Source organism: Camellia sinensis, chromosome 8 (genome assembly GCF_055761805.1).
Source record: "Camellia sinensis isolate YWXY chromosome 8, ASM5576180v1, whole genome shotgun sequence".
Lineage (NCBI taxonomy): Eukaryota > Viridiplantae > Streptophyta > Magnoliopsida > Ericales > Theaceae > Camellia > Camellia sinensis.
The window spans coordinates 27,803,403-27,818,963 of record NC_138968.1 but is presented as its reverse complement, the minus strand read 5'-3'; the positions used below and the strand labels follow the sequence as shown (position 1 = coordinate 27,818,963).

The 15,561-nt window shown below is 42.0% G+C and overlaps 1 protein-coding gene across 1 annotated transcript; it reads right to left on the bottom strand.

The window, feature by feature from the left end:
• Positions 1-6,601: 6,601 nt before the first annotated feature.
• On the bottom strand, positions 6,602-8,131 carry LOC114277542 (uncharacterized). The gene is made up of 4 exons (XM_028219440.2): positions 7,894-8,131; positions 7,612-7,797; positions 7,384-7,509; positions 6,602-7,161 (listed from the first exon to the last, which is right to left on the bottom strand). Exons 1-4 carry the CDS (start codon positions 8,129-8,131, stop codon positions 6,602-6,604), a joined length of 1,110 nt encoding a protein of 369 aa, XP_028075241.2.
• Between the last annotated feature and the right edge of the window lie 7,430 nt (positions 8,132-15,561).

The window sequence follows — 15,561 nt, the reverse complement described above, 5'->3', positions numbered from 1 at the left end:
CAGGCCAGAGGGCAAAACAAAAACACACACTCCAGAGACTCTACCTTAGTGTGGCAGAAAACACACTGAATATCAGCATTGGTAGCTAAAACCCTAATCCTATGAAGGAAGGAAGAGGTCTTGACTCTACCTCTCCAAGCCAACCAACAAAAGAACTGTACTTTTGGGGGAGCCAAACTAACCCACACCCCAGTAGGAACCTTCAAACCAAGCCCTTTAGTTGCAGTCCACCACCTCCACACAGAGGACACAGAGAACTGCCTTGAACTAGATGTAAGCCAAGAGCAAGAATCTTCAAGATCCAACCTGATTGCAAGGGATGACACCAACAACCCAAACAGCCTCTACAATTCCTCTTCCTCCCAAGCCAAGAGATTTCTTCTAAATTGGAGCTGCCACACCCCTTGACTGCTCTTCTTGGCACTGATCTGCTGTAAGGACTCCTCTTTCTCAATGGACAAACTATACAATATGGGAAAATCCTCTTTCAGACCTCTATTAGTGAGCCAAGCATCAGACCAGAATTGTGTCCTCCTCCCATTACCCACTGATATCTTGAAATGGCCACCATAGAACTCACCCAAAGGCTGGTTGACTGAAGTGAGCTGCACAATTTCTTTCCATACTGAGGACACCCCTTCTAAGACATTCAGAGATGGCATCCAACCTCCACCAACTTTACCATATCTTGAGCATACCACAGATTTCCACAGGGCTTTATCATCAGACCCATATCTCCACCACCACTTTAACAACATGCAGTTATTCACCTCACCTAAGTCTCTCACTGCCAAACCTCCTTGATTTTTGCTTTTGGTAACCTCCCTCCAATGAACCAGGTGCACTTTCTTCTTAATTTCATATCCACCCCACGGGAAAGAGGATTGCAGTTTAACTAAAGCCTTAACAACCCCCTTGGGCATCCTAAAGATTGAAAGAAAATAGATTGGCAGATTAGAGAGTACAGATTTAATCAAGGTTAGTCGCCCAACAAAAGACAACAACTTTCTCTTCCAAGAAGACAGCTTCTTTCTCACCTTATCCACTACTGGATTCCATGTGCTCATCCACATAGGATTGGCCCCCTAGTGGCAGCCCTAAAAATTAAATGGTAATTTTTTAGACAGACAGTTCAAACTCTGAGCAAATACCTTAGTTTGGTCCTCATGGAAACCCACTCCACATACTACACTCTTGTGATAATTGATCTTTAAGCCAGACATCACTTCAAAGCACCTCAACACTCTTTTAATGTTCAGAACTTCCCATATCACCTTCACAAAATACAATAGTGTTATCTGCAAATTGGAGATACGAGATACACAATTTATTTGATCCAACTATGGCACCTCTGAACAAGCCCTTCTCTTTTGCCCTTGTTAATAATAGGTTGAGAGCTTCAGCTGCAATAATAAACAGAAATGGGGAAAGATGATCTCTTTGCCTTAACCCCTTCTATGGATGAAATTCCTCTATGGGTGCACCATTAACCAAGACAGATACCATAGTTGTAGAAATACAAGTCCTCATCCATCCAATCCATTTATCACCAAATTCAAAGTTGTTCAACATTGACAACAAAAATTCTCAATTAATGGAATCATAGGCTTTTTCAAAATCCAATTTAAGTATGATACCTTTCTTCCTTGATCTTTTTCATTCATCTACAACTTCATTTGCTATTAGCACACTATCTAGAATGTACCTACCACTCACAAAAGCTGTTTGTACCTCACTGATCACAAATGGGAGGACCCTCTTGAGTCTATTGGACAGCACCTTTGCTAAGATCTTATAGACGGAGCTTACCAAGCTGTAGACACCCCATTTTTGACCAACCTTAAGACTTAGACGTCACTGATTGAGCGCTTGGTGATATTGCATATTGTACTCGTTCAGAAGTTTCAGAGTCTCGGCTGCGAGCCTTGCCTCTGGACTTTCGGACTCTTTCGTGCCTTGCCTCGGTTTGCGAACCAGGCTCTGTTTTCTCTATTTTCTCTTCCCAAGGAGAGGGAGAGGTCTCGTAGATCATCTCTCAGTGGCCGTAAGCTATGTTTCGTGGTCGTAGGCCATTTTTTCCATTTGGAGCCCAGTTTCTAGTTTTTCGGAGCCGACAGCCGTGTGCCTCGGTTCGGGATCGCCTAACCACCTCCGTTTGCTCCGATTTTTGGCATACACCTTATTTCCTCCCTTTTGAGGAACACTGTGGCCCGAGAGACCAACTTCGTGGTCGAATGCCACCTCTGGTGCTTAACAGCCCATTTTCGGGGCCCCAGGCCGCGCGTTTCGGTCCCCGAACCTCCGTTTCGGTCCCCTAGGAGGCCACCAATATGTATAGGCCGGCCAGTAATTGTCCTTGACCCTTTTGAACCCCTCTAAAAAGTTGGCTTTTCTCTCTCCTAGTTCACATTTTCTGGGTTTTGACCACATATTTGTGTTGTGCACACATGGGAGGCCACCTTTTTGGGGTGGCCGGCCAGCAATTTGCATTGACCCTTTTGACCCCTGGCCAGCCGAGGGGGGTGGCCGGCCGGCCACCTGAACCTTTTGAACCTAGCCGGCCAGAATCCTCTCTCCAAATGCCTTCCAGCTGTACCCTCTGTTTCCCCCCAGATCATGTATCCGAGGGGCTGCCTTTTGGGGGGAAAATTTGAATTTGTTTTTCCCCCCCTTTCCTTGGCCTCTCTCCCTCTTTATAACCAACACCCTACCTCATTTCTAAGGGTTAGAAAAACCAGCTGGAGCATACACCCTTCCCTCCTCCATTGCTCTCCATTTTCAAGCTCCAAACACCCATTGTTCTTGACCTTTCCACACCACCTCCAAACCTACAACCTCCACACTTCATTCCAGCAACCTGAGACTGTTTTTCAAAGGTTAGGAGCTCCTCTTCTTGGACCAGAAGCTACTGGAAGTTTGGACTACAAGGGTGAGTCCCTATTTTCCCTTTTCTTGCCTTATTTTGCATGATTGGTTAGCCTTATTTTCAAGTATTTTTGGGCTCTGACCTGAACTGGAAATAGTCATATTTTGAGCTCCTTTTCATGTTTGATCAAGGGTCTTTCCCTGTTTGAGGTCCCCTCCTCTCCCTTTGTGTTTAAACTCTCTTTTAGGCCTATTTTTGCATGATATTTTAGGCTTATTTGTGAACTGTTTTGGACTTGGTCATAAACTGTGAAATGTCTTTTTTTGAGCCTCTCTTAAACTTTGTTGAAGGGATCTTTGCCATTTGAGATCAGCTGCTACCACTTGTCTCTTTATCCCTCTTTTAGGCCTTTTCCTTGCATGATAGTTTAGCCCTATTTGTGATCATTTTCGTGGATTGATGTAAACTGTTAAGTGCTTCATTTTGAGCCCCTCTTAAACTTTGTTGAAGGGCTCTTCACTATTTGGGGCCAGTTGCTGTCCCTTGTCTCTATTCTCTCTTTTATGGCCATTTTTGCATGATAGATTAGCCCTATTTATGTTCATTTTTGAGATTTGTTATAAACTGGAAAAAGGCTTGTTTTGACATCATCTTCATGTTTTATTAAGGGAATTTTCTTATTTGAGGTCTCATGCTTCCTTTTATGCTTGATTGTCCCTTGTTTTGAGCCTTACACCTAAGCTCTTGTTGCATGCTTTGTTTGGCCTTCTAGCCACTGAAATCCAGGGGATTTTCAGTAGGGGGGTGACCCCCTCTCACCTTGACTTGTTTGGTGGCCTTTTGGCCTTCCAAAGAGACCCTATCTTGCATACTTCGAAGTCACTTTCCAGGTTCAATTTGGTGAGTTTTAGGACTACCATATTTGATTTTCATAGTTGTTTATGCCATGCTAAGTGTCCACCTTGTATGTGCTTAATAATCCGTTGCATGGCCCTCTAAAGGAGCTCATCCTTTTTGCATGTGTTGGCTTCATTTCAGTGGTTATTTGGGCCTATTTTCACATGTTTTTTTCACCGATTTTTGCTGGTTTGGTAAGATTCCATGTGCATCCTGTACTTGCCATATAACTCATGTTTGCTAGTCAAAGTTACATGCTACTTTAGTCCATCTTGCTAGCACTTTTTGGCCATGCTTTGAACTAGAAATGTTCATGTTTTGGGACTGCCTTGGTTCCGTCTTCATGCTTCATGATCAAATAATGCATGCTTTGTATAGCTATAGGTCAATGCATGTGCCTAGTTTCGTGTTTCGGGACCATTCCATGCATCAGGTGCCATGCTTCCATGTTTCGGGATCATTTTGCATCACATTTCAGTGCTGGAACTTGCATGTTTGTATGTCATATTTCATACCTTGCCATGCCTTGTTAGAGTGGCATTCGTGTCTTTGGATCGGTCCTCGGTTTGCGTGCATGTGTACACGCATCCCGAGTGTCTCATTTTCATCTCATGGCTACTGATGTGAGTGTGGCTGAGGTCCACTCATGTTAGTGTAAGTCCATTATGCATTGTGTATGCCATTTCATTTCATAGCATTGCGTATGCAAGGTTGTATGTTAGAGCATTGTGTATGCCTCGTTACATCATGCATTGTGTGTGCCATTTCATAGCATTGCGTATGCTAGGTTGCACGTTAGGATTGCATTCATGCATGTCATGCATATTGCATTGTGCTTGGGATAGAAGTTAGCCCAAGCACGAGAAACGAGGGACGTTTCGTACTCTGAGTGACGGAACGTGTCTCAATTCCCGGTCGCCGACACTCCGAATTATCCATGATGGAGTCTGGGCCTTGTTGTGTCCATATGTGCATTCATTTCATATTGAGTCATGCAATTCGACTTCTCAGCCATCATGCATCGAGATGCGAGATTGGTGGCATGAGAATCGAGGACTACACTCCCTGAAGAGTAGTCATGCATACATATGTGAAAATACTTTGCCATGCCCCTTTGTTGCTCTCTGTTACAGCAAATCAGAAATCAGCAACCTTTCGGAACTTGGCACGCATCCCAAGAATAATTACAAACAAAGGCAAACTAGGGCATCGCAAGGGATTCTCCGCACAAGCCAACCCGAGCATGCATCATTCATCATTTGGAACAGAGCTGAGGCAGTCCATAGATTTGCGTGCCAATTTACTGCTTTTCTAGATTAATTTGTTAATTAATTAGGATTCTGTATTTATGCGGGACTGTATTATTTATTCATTTAGGACTGTATTATTTATTCGGACCCTCTGCGCGAGGGCAATGTTGTAATAAGTGTGCGTGTGTGTGATGTATGTCTTCCAACCCCACGTCTTTCTCCCTTTTATTTACCCGCTTATGATGGTTAGATTAGGGCATGTTTCAATTAGCATACAGTATGATAGCATGTTTGCATTCATTTATCTGTCTTGCATGCACCGGGCTCGGCGCATCATACTAACTGCATTTGTATCTCAATTCCAAGTTAAATACATGTTAGTTGTAGCATTTCACATGCCATCTTTAGAATAGCCGAGCCTATTGTAGTTGCATTTTGCATGTGTTGCATTAGGCATTTCTGTATAGTTAGGATCATGCATGGATTTCTAACATAGCTTTTGTTTTGGCTTGGAGTACTCGGTAAGTGTTTATGCTTTAGCATCCTTGCATGTGTGTGAGTGACTGCCATGATAACATGCTTACCATGAGGCTATATGCTTATGTGATATAACTGCCTGAATGCCTGTGGGTGAAGGTTGGATTATTTGAATTGGAATAAATGCATTGACTGTGAGTTTTAAGCCCACTAGATAAGTGGCAAAATCATATTTTTCTAAGCCCACCCGAGGGTGGCAAATCCACGTCTTAGCCTACTTGCGGGTAGCACCATCAAACCATTTTCAAAATAAACAAACATAAAATATTTTGTTCCAATTTAGGCGATCCAGTCTATACTTGTATGCTGTGCGCATCACATAGTAAATCTAGGCTAACAACTGGCATAAGAACGCATAATGTTTTCAAAAATAGATATCATGGTTAGTAAAGGCCGATCTTTGATCGGGCGAGCGGGGGTGCTCACGAAGTGACCTTCCCCAATCGTACCCAAGTTCCCGAGCCGAGGCAACTTTGGTGATGATGGACACGTGGCCTTAGGCAAACGAGTCAGGGTTTCCTAAATTTTTCCAAAATAAAACATTTAGGTAGCGACTCTGTATCTGGCAAAGCAGTCCATGTTTGGCACTTCTTTCAAAATCTGTTTTCTCAAAATGATTTGCCAGATTTGGACTCTTTGGTTCAGATTTAGAACCGTGACAATTTGAGAGTCCGAACTTGTAGTGAGCCCAAATGAACAGAACGGGACTCATCCTCACGAGGCGTTCGGGGACGTCTACAAAAGCCAATAGGTTTGTAGTCCCATAAACCTATAGGATTATCCTTCTTAGGAATAAGTACAATGAAGGAACTGTTAACCCCTTTAGACAGCTTGCCATTTGAATGAAATTCATGCAACAATTGAATTATCTCCCCTTTCAATATATGCCAGCACCTCAAGTAAGGTTAAAACCATTTGGGCCTGGGGCTTTATTCCCATCACAATCCTGAAGTGCTTCCCATATCTTAACTTCAGAAAACACAGCTTCTAGATTTCCTGCAACCACAGAACTAATAACGGCAAAATGGCCTAAGATTTTTGGCCAAGAGTTCTAGTTCTCAGAGAATAGTTGACTGAAATGCCTAACCATTTCTTGCTTCACCTGAGCTGGATCCTCTAAGCTCACACCCTCCACCAGAATTGAGTCTAACATATTCTTTCTCTGTCTTCTACTAGCCATAATATGAAAGTATCTAGTATTTTTATCACCAGTATGAGCCCACAGCTGTCTAGATTTTTGATGCCACAATCTTTCCTTACTCTTACTTAGCTGCCACACCTGGCTTCGAGCTTCTCTTCTACTCCTTAATTCCTGTTCATCAAGGGGCCTAGACTCTGCCTTCAGATCCCACTTATGTAACTCCTCCTCTGCTGACTTTAGAAGAGTGTCAATGTTGCCAAACATTTCCTTATTCCACACCCTTAAATGACTCCTAAGCATGTTCAACTTTCTCATGACTCTAAGCCCTGCCCACCCTTGAACTTGTACTTCCTCCCACCTCTTTTTGACTTCAGACGTGAAGGAGGGATGTGATAACCAGGCATTAATAAACTTGAAGGGCTTTGGTCCCCAATCCCTATCATCATCCTTTAGCAAAATGGGGCAGTGATCTAAGATTGTCTTAGGTAAATCTCATTGCTTAAAAGAAAACTTTTCCATCTACTTTAGATCTAGCAGGAATCTCTCTATCCTACTCCACCTGTCCCCATCCAGTGCATTACACCAAGTATACTGTCTACCTAGCATATGCAAATTAGTCAGTTCTAACTTTTCTACAAACTCATTAAAGTCCTTCATCCCTCTCTCTCTAGAAGAGCATCATTTCCTCTCACCCATGTATCTAATTTCATTGAAACCCCCTTCCACACACCAAGGATTTGGAAAATGTGAATAGACATTCGCCAAAGTGTCCCATAATTGTCTCATCTTGAGAACCTCATTTGGAGCATAGATATTCACTAATACACACCGAAAAGAATTACATGAGGTACCTAATAAAATGATGAAATTTTTACTGCTACAACATTCCTTGAGCTCAAAGACATGTGGCCTCCATATACACAAGAGACCACTAGCACTCCCATCTAAATCTACTAGCATAAATTCCATCCCTTCATAAGGCCAAATAGGTCTCACAAAATATTCATCCATAGAGCGCCTTTTAGTTTCTTGTAGTAAGAGCACATCAACACTCCTCTCCTTCACCAAATTCTTAATTTTTCCCATTTTTTCTAGCCTTCTCAGCCCTCTAACATTCCATAATAAAATCTTCATGTTAAACTCACAACTTTCACCTAATTCCCTACTGGCAACCAATTAGGCTCTGGTTGCCCCTATATTACCTGCAATTCTGCTCAAATCATTATCTTCCAACTCAACAATTTTGCTCACTATCTTCTCCTCTTTTCTTTGGCAGTCCATTCCCAATAAAGTGTCTATCCTCACTGTTGACTTAGCCTCCTCCAGTAAGTGCCTCCTTTTGTTCACAGCCTGACTCTGGGAAATAGTCATGGAGGAAGCTGCTGCTACTGCTGAAACTCTAAGGATGGCTCCTCTTTGAAAACCAAGTCCGCCGACCATGCCTCTCCTTTGGTCCATACCCTTTGTCCAAGACATACACCATCTCTACACTACAGCTTCTTTGAATTTACTCGCTTTCGCAGTTCGTTTGACCATACTTGTCAGTTGTAGCATTTCGCATGCCATCTTTAGAATAGCCGAGCCTTCCATAGTTGCATTTTTGCATGTGTTGCATTAGGCATTTCTGTATAGTTAGGATCATACATGGATTTCTAATTAGCTTCTGTTTTGGCTTGGAGTACTCGGTAAGTTTTATGCTTTAGCATCCTTGCATGCGTGTGAGTGACTGCCATGATAGCATACTTACCATGAGGCTATATGCTTATATGATATAACTACCTGAATGTCTGTGGGTGAAGGCTGGGTTATTTGAATTGGAACAATTCGTTGACCGTGAGTTTTAAGCCCACTAGATAGTGGCAAAATCATGTTTTCTAAGCCCATCTAAGGGTGACAAATAACGTCTTAGCCTACTTGCGGGTAGCACCATCAAACCACTTTCAAAGATAAACATGAAATGTTTTGTTCCAATTTAGTTGGCTAATAACCGGTATAAGAACACATAAAGTTTTCAAAACTAGATATCATGGTTAGTAGAGGCCGATCTTTGATCGGGCGAGTGGGGGTGCTCACGAAGTGACCTTCCCCAATCGTACCCAAGTTCCTGAGCCGAGGCAACTTTGGTGATGACGGGCTCGTGGCCTTAGGCAAACGAGTCAGGGTTTCCTAAATTTCCCCAAAATAAAAACATTTAGGTGGCGACTCTGTATCTGGCAAAACAGTCTATGTTTGGCACTTCTTTCAAAATCTGTTTTTTCAAAACGATTTGCCGGATTTGGACTCTTGGGTTCAAATTTAGAACCGAGACAATTTGAGAGACCGAACTTGTAGTGAGCCCAAATGAACATAACAGGACTCATCCTCCCGGGACGTTCGGGGACGTCTACAGCAGATTTCACATCAAGTTAATAAACCTGCCACTTGTGCTGGGCAGCCAAAGAAATCTTTAACATGATAGTCTCCAACCGGGCAACTGAAGCAAACATGTCACGACCCGAACCCGCCCCTATGGGTTAAGGCCATAACCAGCCAGTAATCACGAGATTACCTACGGCCTCAAACCAAATAAAACAAAAACTCATCAGAGTAAAGGGGCCAAACGGAAACAAATTTAAAACTTCGTCCATGGATCTGTGCTTTTATGCACACCATAACATTCCAAACATTTATATGTTATTAACTCACATCAAAATATGTACTAACATAGAACACTGTACATACAGGATCATACAAGTTTAAGTCAGTCGAACCCAAGACTTATATACAAAAGTAGTCCAATACTTTCGCCAACATAACAAAACTATGAACAAAGGACAAAGGCGAAGACAGTCTCGTGCGTGAGACATTTGGGCTAACTCCTCAAAACTTTGCCTGTTTCTCACAATTTCACCAAGGCTGGTTCTGGACGTCCCTTGGCTCACCTACATGTACATGAATGAGCGTGAGCGAAATCCCAGTGAATAATATCAATAAAGAAGATACATAAGAAATCTTTGAAATAGTTACAGCAGACGGCCTTTGGCCCAATCACTTGTATCAATCGGCCTTCGGCCCAATCATTTATGTGAATCGGCCTTTGGTCTAATCATTTATGTCAATTTGCCTTCGGCCTAATCACTCATGTCAATCGGCCTTCGACCCAATCATTTATGTCAATCGGCCTTCGGCCCAATCATTCATGTCAATCGGCCTTTGGCCCAGTCATTCTTGTCAATCGGTGTCCACCATTCAAATTAATGAACTTACAAAACTTACATAGAAGTAAACAATTGGACAACAACATATTTCATATATCTTGTTAAGACATTACTCACAGTGATCGGTTGGTTGGTTTGCTCTGGAGCTCGACCCTACACATTCCATGAACACAAAAGGGTCACAAACAATTCAATCCATTCCAAATTCATATTTTTCTCTTTAGGCTTCATTCTTATCTCTTTAACTCAATTACAATGCTCAATGCATGCCTAAGAGTACTTGGAAGTGAAAGATAACAGAAAATGAAACACAGAATGTCTTTTCAAAATTTCAGAAAACAGGGTCCCCGCCCGAGCGGACCCATAATGTCTGCAAAAGTACTGGATACATCAAAATTACGCTCGAGCTTGAAGTCTAGCACTCGAGCTGAAGGTCTGTCTAAATAGTTCCCCGCTCGAGTGGACATCCAAGTCTGCAAAAATACCCCGCTCGAGCGGACATCAAATTTTTTGGGTTTTCCAGAACATGTTCTTGAGCTCCAATTCGACATTCAGCCAACATTTCTTGCATGCAATAGCTCAAACTTCAAATACACTTATACTAACATGGTATAAACCCGAAATTACAACCCAATGAAGCTCAATTTCACAAATAAATCACATGCATGTCCCAATCTTTCATCAAACTCATTCTAACATAACAAATTCATGCATTCAAGCTCATATTCTCATGAATTGTACATGCATGTGCTATATAACCCTTACTCTCAACTTAGATGATGAAGAGGTGATCAAAACATGAGCTTCAACTACAAACTTACATGGATCATACCCTTTTGCTCAAACATACAATATTCAAAGCAATTACACGCATGCATGCATACATTGACCTTCAATTCAACATAATAACTTAATTTCATTTCAATTCTTACTCTTAATTACCCAACTAGCTTGAATACACAAAATTACAAACTAGAATCCATGAAATACTCACCTAGGAGCTTTAATTCCCACAATCTATAGCAAATTCTTGAGTAATCTTCAAGGTTTCCAAGCTTTGAGATCAAACTTCAACTCTCTCTCTCTCTCTCTCTCTCTAGCCGACCCTCACTCTCCTTCCTTAGAGCAATTCAGCTCAAATAAACAAGAAAAAGGAATTGAGTGTGTGTAGTGCCCCTCTTTAAGTCCCACTAGTCACAATTGTTTCCATATAAAATATTTGGGCACTAATTCATCAATTTAATCTGATCCGAATCAATTTTCAATTAAATTTCACCGTAGGCTCTAAAAATTACGCTAATCAAAAAGGCGCAATCGATTTCAGTTTCTATAGCCGATATTGCCTTCAATTTAATTTTCAAAGCAGATAATCAAACAGATATTCCTACGGTAAACAAATAGAAATTCAAAGCCACATATTTTCACATAATGGCACACAAAATCATATTAAACACATAATCATGCTCATATTAAGGACCAATTAACATATTACGAAACAGGGATATCACAGTCTTCCCCCCTTTAGGAAGTTTGGTCCTCCAAACTTATTTTACCTTCGTCGGGAAACAAATGTGGATAGCGTAGTCGCATTTCCTCCTCTTTTTCCCATGTAGCATCCGTCCCATAATGTTTTTTCCATTCCACTTTCACCATTGGGATGGACTTGCTTCTTAATTGTTTCACTTGCTGATCAACAATTCGTTCCGGCCATTCGGCGTATTCCATATTTTCATCAATAGCTATCCAGTGATAATCAATCACATGAAACGGGTCTCGGAGGTAACCCCTCAACATCGACACATGAAACACGTTATGGATTTGTTCGAATCCCGGTGGCAAAGCAACTATATAGGCAACTGGGCCAAGCCTTTCCAGAATCTAAAACAGCCTAATGTAACCGGGCGACAACTTGCCCTTCTTTCTAAACCTGGCTTGGCCTTTCATCGGAGATACACGGATGAACACATGGTCACCAACCTCATACTCAAGAGGTCTTCTCCGAACATCTGCATAATTCTATTGTCAGTCCTGAGCTATTTTGAGCCTTTGCCGAATGATCTTGATTTTCTCAGAAGTGTCTTGCACAATTTCAGGCCCAAGTAAAGCTCTATCCTCGAATTCTGTCCAACAAATAGGTGATCTACACCTTCTACCATACAAAGCCTCGTATGGTGCCATACCGATGCTGGAGTGGAAGCTGTTATTGTATGCAAACTCTGTAAGTGGCAAATAATCTTCCTAACTCCCCTAAAAATCCAAAGCACACATCCGAAGCATATCTTCCAAAGTCTGTATTGTTCGTTCTGATTGCCCATCGGTCTGTGGGTGGATTGTAGTACTAAATCTTAGTTCTGTCCCCATAACTTCCTGCAAACTCTTCCACAATCTAGATACGAATTTCGGATCTCTATCCGACACAATGGATACCAGAACTCCGTGTAAACGGATAATCTCATCAACATAAATTGTAGCCAGTCTATAAGCATTAAACGTGGTTCTAACTAGTAGAAAATGTGCAGATTTAGTCAGTCTATCAACTACAACCCAAATAGAATCCATACCTCGAGAAGCCCGAGGTAGGCCAACAACGAAATCCATAGTCACATACTCCCACTTCCATTCAGAACTAGGGAGAGGTTGAAGTAGACCGCCTGATTTCTGATGTTCAGCTTTGACTTGCTGACATTAAAGACACTTAGACACATATTCTGTATTCTCTTTTTTCATTTTAGGCCCCCAATAAGTTTGTTTCAAATCCCGATACATTTTATTATTACCCGGGTGCATAGCAAATACAGATCTGTGGGCTTCATCTAAAACCCTCTTCTTTAGTTCCGAAATATCTGGGACAGTTTCGAAATTTCAACACTTCATTTTCAATACTGAACTCTGCCTTCGAACTTGTCTCAAATTCATCAATCACTTTCTTAAGAAATTCATCCTCTTTCTGTTTCTGCTTGATTTCATCAATGATTGCCGGCTCGGCTGTAATAGCGGCTATCAATCTGCCCTGTTCACACATTACCACTTAAATTTCAAACTTCTCAAAATCTTACAAGATCTCCTTCTGTTCAGTAAGCAAACAAGCCATACTCCCCGTTGATTTTCTGCTCAAGGCATCAGCCACTGTGTTAGCTTTCCCGGGGTGATACTGAATCTCTAAATCATAATCCTTTATCAAATCCAGCCATCTCTTCTGCAGCATATTCAACTCTTTCTGTGTGAAAAAGTATTTCAAACTTTTGTGATCCGTGTAGGGTTCACACTTTGCCCCATACAAATAATGCCGCTAGATTTTCAAAGCAAAAACAACTGCGGTCAATTCTAGATCATGTGTTGGGTAATTTTTCTCATGTGGCCTCAACTGCCGAGAGGCGTAAGTGATAACCCTTCCGTTCTGCATTAACACACAACCCAAACCTTTACGAGATGCATCACTGAAAATTACAAAATTTTTCGTACTTGATGGTAGTGTCAAAATCGGTGTAGTGGTCAATCTTGTTTTCAATTCATGAAGGGCTGATTCTCTTTCATCGTTCCACTCAAAAGGTTGCCCCTTGCATGTCAGTTGGGTAAGAGGCACAACTATTTTTGAAAAATCTTTCACAAACCTCCTGTAGTACCTAACTAAACCCATAAAACTGCGGACTTCTGATACATTGGTCGGTGTAGGCCAATTCACTATTGCCTCTATTTTCTGTGGGTCCACTGAAATCCCTTCCTTGTTGATCACATACTCTAAGAAAACAACTTCATCCAACCAAAACTCACATTTCTTTAGTTTAGCAAACAATTTCCTTTCCCTAAGTATTTGTAGGACAGTTCTCAAATGCTGTTCATGTTCAAGCCTATCTTTAGAGTATATCAAAATGTCATCAATAAAAACCACAACAAATTCGTCAAGGTAGGTTTTAAAAGTTTGGTTCATTAGGTCCATAAATGCTGCCGGAGCATTAGTCACTCCAAATAGCATAACAAGAAACTCAAAATGTCCATACCTCGTTCTGAATGCGGTTTTCTCATCATCTTCCGCCTTTACCTTCAACTGATGATACCCGGATCTCAATTCAATCTTGAAAAACACTTGTGATCCCTACAACTGGTCAAACAGGTCATCAATACAGGGTAAGGTATATTTATTCTTTATTGTTACCTTGTTCAATTCCCGATAGTCGATACACAAGCGTAGGATTTCATCTTTCTTTTTCACAAACAACTCTGGTGCACCCCATGGTGAAGTGCTAGGTCTGATAAATCATTTGTCAAGCAGGTCTTTTAACTGTTCTTTCAATTCTTTCATTTCAGCTGTAGCCATTCTGTATGGAGTTTTAGAAATAGGCTGGGTGCCTGATACAGTTTCAATAGTGAATTCTATCTCCCTGTCCACCAATTTCCCTGGTAGTTCATTTGGAAACACATCTAGAAATTCTCTAACAAAAGGGATATCATTTAATTCAACATTTACAGATTGTTCAGACAACACATAGCACAAATAACCCTGACACCCTATCCTGATCAATTTACATGCTTTCATTGCAGATATCAAATAAGGTAGAGGCACTACCCCGTTATCCACAAACACAATTTCTTCTTGTTCTGGTGGTCTAAACACAACCCATTTTGTCACACAGTCAATGGTGGCACAATATTTAGTTAACCAGTTGTAGACACCCCATTTTTGACCAACCTTAAGACTTAGACGTCACTAGTTGAGCGCTCGGTGATGTTGCATGTTTTGCTCGTTCTGAAGTTGCAGAGTCTTGGCTGCGAGCCTTGCCTCCGGACTTCGGGGCTCTTTTTATGCCTTGCCTCGGTTTGCGAACCAAGTCCTATTTTCTCTGTTTTCTCTTCCCGAAAGGAGAGAGAGGTCTCGTAGATCATCTTTCAGTGGCTGTAGGCTACGTTTCGCGGTTGTAGGCCATTTTTCCCGTTTGGAGGCCAATTTCCGGTTTTCGGAGCCGTCGGCCATGTGCCTCGATTCGGGACCGCTTAACTACCTCCGTTTACTCTGATTTTTGGCACACATCTTATTTCCTCCCTTTAGAGGAAAATTGGGGCCCGGGAGACCACCTTCGTGGTCATACGCCACTTCCGGTGCCTAACAGCCTGTTTTCGAGGCCCCGAACCGCGCGTTTTGGCCCCCGAACCTTCGTTTTGCATCCCTTTTGGTCCATTTTTGGTAGAGACCCTATTTTCACTGTTAGAGAGGTGGTAGGATGGTGGCCGGCCACCTCTTCCCCTGAAAAGCCAATTTTCTCATTTTCTCTCTCCAAAAGTCGATTTTTCTGACAGAAAGCTGGTTTTTCTCACTTTTGAGCCACATTTTCTGGCTTTTCATACCACCATTGTGTTCTACTCATCTGGGTGGCCACCTTTCTGGGTAGGCCGACCAGCAATTTTTCTTGACCCTTTTGACCCCTGGTCGGCCGACCATAGGGAGTGGCCGGCCGGCCACCTTAGCTGGTCGGCCAGTTTTTTGCTTTTTGCTCTTCTCAAGTGCAACATAGTTGTGCCAGCTGTGAAGCACTTGACCCACTGTCTGAGATTTTGAGCCTCTTTTTGATCCTTTTTAATTGGTTTTTCCCCCCTTGCTTAACTTCTTGGAGAAGCTTGACTCTTTTGTCAAGCTTCTTGAGGAAGCTTGACCATTTTGGTCTAGCTTCCTCAAGAAGC

Excerpts from the sequence above, each read along its gene's own strand:
- LOC114277542 (XM_028219440.2), bottom strand. The coding sequence starts at position 8,131 with ATGGTCGGCGGACTTGGTTTTCAAAGAGGAGCCATCCTTAGAGTTTCA. Across the intron at positions 7,510-7,611 it reads GAGTGCTAGTGGTCTCTTGT|TGAATATCTATGCTCCAAAT; the intron begins GTATATGGAGGC and ends GGTGTGTATTAG. Across the intron at positions 7,162-7,383 it reads CAATGAAATTAGATACATGG|ATCACTGCCCCATTTTGCTA; the intron begins GTGAGAGGAAAT and ends AGACAATCTTAG.